This window comes from Nymphaea colorata, unplaced genomic scaffold, assembly GCF_008831285.2.
Source record: "Nymphaea colorata isolate Beijing-Zhang1983 unplaced genomic scaffold, ASM883128v2 scaffold0162, whole genome shotgun sequence".
NCBI lineage: Eukaryota > Viridiplantae > Streptophyta > Magnoliopsida > Nymphaeales > Nymphaeaceae > Nymphaea > Nymphaea colorata.
Window position 1 is genome coordinate 3,947 of NW_022204668.1, and position 7,356 is coordinate 11,302.

At 49.3% G+C, this 7,356-nt stretch overlaps 1 protein-coding gene and 1 pseudogene across 1 annotated transcript; both read left to right on the forward strand.

Annotated features, from left to right (window-relative positions):
- Positions 1–1,958: 1,958 nt before the first annotated feature.
- LOC116268251 (26S proteasome regulatory subunit 6B homolog) lies at positions 1,959–3,201 on the forward strand (annotated as a pseudogene).
- A 2,317-nt stretch (positions 3,202–5,518) lies between these two features.
- LOC116268252 (spindle assembly checkpoint kinase) lies at positions 5,519–7,150 on the forward strand. The gene is made up of 2 exons (XM_031649974.1): positions 5,519–5,876; positions 6,888–7,150. The coding sequence occupies exons 1-2, from the start codon at positions 5,519–5,521 to the stop codon at positions 7,148–7,150; spliced, it is 621 nt and encodes a 206-aa protein (XP_031505834.1).
- Positions 7,151–7,356: the final 206 nt, after the last annotated feature.

The following is a 7,356-nucleotide window of genomic DNA, read 5'->3' on the forward strand; positions in this document are numbered from 1 at the left end:
CATCTCTATTGCATCATCGACTGCCCTCTCCTGCGACGGTTACCGCTATATGATTTGAATGATGAAGGTCAAGAGCAGGAGCAGGGAACTCAGAGAGTCCGCAGAAGTGCTATCCAGGTATGCGATCAATAGGAGAAGCGCCAGCAAAGAGAATCGGCTTGTCCAGACTGCTGATCATCGCAATTATTCCAATTAGTATCTTCCCCATGCGCACCATTTTGATCATCACACGAGAACTCGCGACTTCTCCAGTGCCAAAAACTGCAGAAAATAATCACAAAAACCAATAGAAATATAGCATCACCCACAGGCCCTCCGTTCTCCCTACTAACACCGCCGTCCGCATTCCTCCAAAAACTTTATCGGCTGCAAACTCAGAAAAAAACTGCAAAAGTACCTTCTCTTCCTTTCCCTGATCAACTACAGTCTGCGCATCAGCTACCAACGTCCAGAATCCAACAGGTACCGCGTATACGTAGGAAAGGGAAACAATTCAAAACTGGTCAAGAGTCTGTTCGCCAGCAGGTTCTGGTGGCAGCTTACTGACCAATAGTCCGAAGCACAACTTGTCTGGTACCATTTTCACCACTTAGGACGCAGAGATCGCGGAAGAAAGTGTTTCGGATCATGGACGAGACTGATCTATTGCAATAATAACAGAGAGAAGTGGCCATGGAGGTGGCGGTTGGCCGGAAAGCCAAGGGGAAAAGAGAAAAGCGGAGCTTTTGTGAGTAGTTTTAGAGCATTTTATGCGAAAAGGATAGGCAGGCGGTCAGGGGGGAATGCGGACGTGAAAACTTCTAGGAAGAGCTACGAGGATGGCTGAGGCGGTGGAAGCAATAAAGAAGAAAGGCGGTAAGAGTCACACACAATCACATAGAAAACCACAGGCTATTGACTAACAAGAAGAGTTTATTCTTCAATTTTAAGCAATTTTGTGAGTAGCAGCACGATGACATCTTCAAGTACGTTCCACTTACCTTCCATATACGGACAGCTGATGAGAAGGAATACGCATAGTTGCTAAGATATTAGGAGAGTGAACTGAAGAAGGAGAAAGAGAAGCTGATGTGGATCGTGAAACCAGGATAAAACTCTAACAGGGGGTGCGGGATCGAGGTGTGCAAAAAGGTAGAGCAGGTGAGAAAGCATATCTAAAAATGTTTGGTGAAGCACCCTGAGCGCACATTCATCGTTCAGAAGTACATATCTCCCTACCTCTTCCACAGGCGGAAATTCGACATCCGCTGTTTTGTCTTGGTGACAGCTACCCCCCTAGTTTCAGCCTACTTTTACCCCTGCGGATACCTACGCACCTCCAGCTTCGAGTTCTCCCTCAAGAACTGCAGCAATAAATACATCCACCTCACCAACGACGCCATCCAGAAGAAGGCCAGCGAGTACAGCAAGTACGAGAGCGGAAACAAGATCACTTTCGAGGCTTTTCAGAAGTATCTTGACCTCTTCCATCCGCATCCCCATCCTCCCAGCTTTCTCACCCACATCCTACCCCAGATCAAACAGCTGGTTGCCCTTTCCATCAAATCCGCCCGCAATTTCCACAACAGCACTAAGGAGCACACCTTTGAGATCATGGGATACGATTTCATGCTGGACGAGGATCTGCATCCCTGGCTCATCTAAATCAACACAAACCCCTGCCTGTAGACCAACTGTGAGGTGCTTCAGGCCATCATCCCAGCCATGCTGGAAAACGCAATCAAGATCGCTGTGGATCCAGTGTTCAAACCGCCCAAAATGGACGAATGGTCATTGAAAGAGCTCTTAGGTTGCCCGTAGCCTCTCCTGTAAGGAAACAAATTCTAGCTTATCTATAGCCAATTGCACGACTGCTGATTTTTTAATCCATCTTTATGGCTATACCGGGGGTTATGAAGTTCTATTTGAGCGTATCATGCTGGCTGCTGTATAATTTAAAAAAATTTCAAATAATAATGATGGAGATTGAAGTTGCGGGCGACCTAAGCCCCAAGCAGGAAGCGCGCCAGGAGGAGGAAAACCTCTACAACCGCCTCCAGGAGCTCAACAAGTATCTCGAGTTCCTCAACATCCAGGAAGAGTACATCAAGGAGGACCAGATCAAGCTCAAGCGGTAAGCATCCCATAACCAAGTGAGGAACTGCGATCTAAGGAAGAACTCAAACGCATCCAGGCAGTCCCTCTGGTGGTGGGCCACTTCGTGGAAATGATCGACGAAAACCATGGGCTGGTGACCTCTACCGGCGGAACCAACTACTACGTGCGCGTGCTGTCGACCATCGACCGCGAAAAGCTGAAGACCTCCACCAGCATCGCCATGCACAGGCACAGCTACTCAGTCGTCGATATCCTCCCCTCCGAGTCCGACGCCGCCATCCAGATGATGCAAGTCCAGGAAAAACCAGACGTCACCTTCGCAGACATCGGAGGATGCGACATGCAGAAACAGGAACTTAGAGAGGCCGTCGAACTACCGCTTACCTACCCTGAACTCTACAGCCAGATCGGTATCGACCCACCCAAGGGTGTGCTGCTGTATGGTCCGCCCGGAACAGGCAAGACGATGATGGCGAAGGCGGTTGCCAACATCACAACTGCCACTTTCATCCGAGTGGTCGGCTCGGAGTTCGTGCAAAAGTATCTGGGAGAGGGCCCGCGCATGGTGCGAGACGTCTTCAAAATGGCCAAGGAGAACTCGCCCTCCATTGTCTTCATCGATTAAGTCGACTCCATCGCCACCAAGTAGCCATCCTTTTACTTAGGCGCTTCGACGCGCAGACTGGAGCTGATAGGGAGGTGCAGAGAGTCCTGATCGAGCTGCTGAACCAGATGGACGGCTTCGAGCAGAACGTCAACGTCAAGGTCATCATGTCCACCAACCGCGCCGATACTCTCGACCCCGCCCTGCTGCGGCCCGGCCGTCTCGACAGGAAGATAGAATTCCCGCTTCCCGACCGCCGCCAGAAGCGTCTCATCTTCCAGACAGTCACTTCCAAGATGAACCTTTCCGAAGATGTTGATCTCGAGCAGTACGTGAGCAGGCCGGACCAGATCAGCGCTGCCGATATTGCCAGTATTTGTCAGGAGGCGGGCATGAAGGCAGTCCGCAAGAATAGATACGTTATCACTCAGCAAGACTTCGACAAGGCCTACAAGACGGTCGTTCGCAGGACTCAGAAGGATTTCAACTTCTACAAATGATGTATCGTTCAATCATTCATTGCCTTTACGCTCTTGCAATTTTCCCCGACCACCATTACCCACTTCTCTCCTTTGGACTGATGATAAATGGAATGGGGCATATATTTTTATTCGCAATAAAAAGGAGCATAACATTTGAAGAAACTGCCAAGATAATTCTGAAAATATAATAAATAATAAGATAGGTTTATGTTTGAATTAAATAAAAAGGAGAGATTAGGCTGCGTTAAATGGGAGTGGAAGGGGGTGCGGGCCTGCGGTTGATGTCCCATTTTTCTCGTAAAGTTAAATAATAATTTGTATTGATTGGTTGTATGAGCAAACCGCTGAAGAGTTGCCCCTAGTGCATATACGGCAACCAGTGCCACATGATCTGCGTCTCCTCACAGTGCCGCAAGCCCGCCTTCATCTGCGAGAACGGACTCAAGACCAAGAGCGAATGCGCGCTCTTCCACGACAAGTGCGAAAAGATGCTCTGGAGCTAGCTGGAAAACATCATCTGCGAAAACCCCAACACCAAGATCCCCGAGATGTTCATGATGCAGGAGGAAATGGAAAACCTCTTCACCAGCCTCATCAAGAAGGTCAAAGATTAACACCACCACTTCAAGAAGTGGATCAGCCACTTCGGGTTCAACACAGACACGCTCAGCTTCATCAACATGATCAACGACCACAACTACAACAACATCTCAGGAGTCTACATGAACCAGATCCTCTCCGCACTCTTCATGAACGAAGAGAAAACCGTGGAGACCAACTTTTCCCTTGATGAGTGCCAGAAGACATTGAAACAGCTGGAAAACTCACTCGACCATATCAAGGATCTCTACATCAGCGACTCCAAGAAGGACAAGCTTTCCTCTTTCTCCACCACCGTCTCGTCGACTGCCAGCCTCATCCCCGGCCTCAACAGCAGGATCACCGACGACCACGAGTACATTCGGCAGCTCTTCCCCAAGGACACCCTCAAATCGATGACTCTGCTTTACCGAGCCTCCGAAAACAACTTCTCCGCGCTCTAATTCCACAAAAAATGCGATAACATCACCGACACGCTGACACTGGTGGAGACAGAGTACGGAAAGGTGATCGGCGGGTACACTCCGCTGGCGTGGAACTCCAGCAAGAAGCACTGGGCGGCCGATAAGAGCATGAACTCCTTCATCTTCTCAGTGGACCTCAAGGAAAAGTTCAACCTCAACCTCGCCCAATTCGCAGTGGCCTGCAACCCAGAGAAGGGCCCCATTTTCGGATGCTGCGACATCTGCATCGTCGACAGCTCCAACATCGAGAAGTCCAACGCTGAGTTCCCCATCAGCTACAACAACTTCAAATACGCCCGCAATCCGCAGTCCAGCGAGGCATTCACCGGCCACGTGAAGGGCAGATTCACCACCAAGGAATGGGAAGTGTTCAAAGTCGAGTTCCAGCAGTGATTGATCGTGCATTCTTCCCATCGGGATCATCATCATACTCATAGCTTAATCTGCATCCCCCACCGTGTGGGATGGAGCAGAAACTGATTATAATGAGTGATGAGGAAGTGAGGTCGGCTACCATGAAGGGAGAAATGGTCGTTGATCCTGTGGCGAATGGACAGGAGAGCGAAAATAAGGAAGAGGCCAGTTGGAGCCTGTTTACTCTCTTCTGCTATCTCTACTTCGTGCAGGGAGCCATTATCGGACTCATAGGAACCATGCCCTACGTATACCCCTCCCTGCCAGATATCGACACAATGGCCCTCTTCAACTCCATCACCCTTCCATACTCCTTCAAGTTCCTCATCGCTCCCCTTCTGGAAAAGTTCAGCAGCGTAGAGTACGGCAAGCGCAAGACCTGGATAGTGATCAGCCAGCTTTCAGCAGCAGCCATACTGTTGGTTGCCTCTTTTTTCACCGACGAGGGAAGAGCTAAGACCTTTGCCATTCTGTGCTTTGGGATTCAGATTTGGATGGTGGTGCAAAACATTGCCCTGCATTCGCTTATAGTGAAGTAAATACCAGACCCCCACCAGTCAAGCCTAATACAATCGTTCGCTGAAGTGCTTGGCATCCTCTTCGGAGGACTGCTGCTGCTAAAGCTGACCTCAGGATAATTCGCGCGTTCGATCGGACTTAGTGGACCGATCACAAGTCCCCAGGTTATCCTGGTGGCAGTGGTCATAATTATCTGCTTCCCCGTGGCAGCCATCCACTTCATCTTCAAGTAGCGAGTGCTGGAGTCGTAAAAGAGAGGATCCAAGTTTACCTTCTGCCAAATCATCAAGAACTATAAGGTATTCCTGGATCCCGCCACGCAGTACTTCCGCTTCTGCATGGTGGTGCTTGTCTACAACCAGGGCCTCAACTTCTTCAGCTGTCTCTACGACTACAAGCTGGTCGAGGCGGGATTCTCAAGAGACACTTCAAACACCATAGGGAATATAGTGATCATCCCCATCATCGCCCTCACCTTCTGCTTCGGAGGCTGGACCAGCTCTCTCGGGGGAAATCGCAACGCCATCATGTTCTGCACGGCAGTGATGGTGGCCATCTGTCTCTACCTTTTACTGGTCTTCCCCACAGATGTCTTTTCGATCTCTGTGGTTACCTTCGCTTTAGGGCTGCTGGACTCATGGCGTTTCTACAGTTTCGGAGTCTTGATCAACTCCTTCCCCCTGCATGCACTGTCAGGCATGTTTATCACCGTCTTAGGGAGTTATTTCAACTTTGGACGGCTCACCTTCATCCACACTTTCCTCAGCGGGCGATACGGTTGGAGGACTCTTTCGCTGCTGGGCCTGGGACTGCAGGTGGTGATCGTGGGTTTTACGCCGAAAATGTTTAAATGGATGTAGGGAGGCTAGCTCAGTCTGCCGAAGGAAATCGAGGAGCAGCAGGAGTCAGGGCGGGGATATCAAGAGATGGATGATATTAATTGAATCCTTACTATTTCGCAGATCAATTGTTTTTATCGCATAATATTCGATGGTAATAAACAAATAAAAGGGCCGACGCACTGCAGTGCGGGACAGACCCCATAGGCAGATAGAATCCATTCTTTTGGAGTCCTTAGTGCCTCTCCTGGAGTGGTAAATACCAAGATATGCCCAATATTTTTGTTTGTAGAGAACGGACCCATTCATAATAAGGGACCGAAAGCGTCAGGACAGGGTATGTTTGGGGCGGGTGTCTTGATCTTTGTGTATAGGATTTATTGCCAAAAACGTACATGCTATATCGATATTATATTAATTATTTTTCAAAACTAGTAGCTTACAACAGATCATGGGCCAGTGCGTTTCCGAAACATAAAGGGCAAAGGAATGCCCCAAATCTGGCAGTCTTAGGGGCTGCTACAAGATAGAGGATTTCAAATTGTTGAAGATAGTGGGCAGGGGTGGTTTCAGCAGGGTGTGGAAAGTGGAGTAAAAGAAATCTGGTCGTTTCTTTGCGCTCAAGGTGATGAGCAAGGCCAAAATCATCGCAAAGAAAAGCGTCAAGGCCGTCCTGCTCGAACGCATCATACTCACGCGATTAATGGAAGCAGGAAGCAGCAGCATCGTCAACATGATTGCCTCGTTCCAAGACGACACAAACCTTTACCTTCTCATGGACTACCTCTAGGGACACTCCCTACGCTTCCACCTCAATAATGGCCTTCACTTCACTCCTCCACAGATACGTATTTATTGATCCACGCAGAATCCCTAATCTATGCTCTCCTGAAGGCGCTTGAGTACCTCTACAACCATCGTGTGGTGCACCGGGATATAAAGCCGGAGAATATTCTTTTCAATGGTTATGGTCAGCCTTTCCTAACAGACTTCGGAATTGCCTCTTATAATGAGAGTGAGATCTCTGACAGCAACTCGGGGACGCTTGGTTACATGTCTCCGGAAGTGATGCAATCCCAGAGTCACTCCTACACTGCAGACTACTACGCAATTGGTGTGATCGCTTTCTAGCTCTTCCTGAAGCGTCGTCCCTTTGGGAGCTCAACCAAGGAGGACCTGATTAGGTAGACGGTAAAGACGGCCATAAATGGCGATAGCTTTCCCGAACTGTGCGGGATTCCTGCGGAGGCGCGGGACTTCATCGTTCGTGTAAATATATCGTGAGTCAGTTATTGGAGCGTAAGGCGCGGAGACGGTTAGGACACGAGGGGGGCATT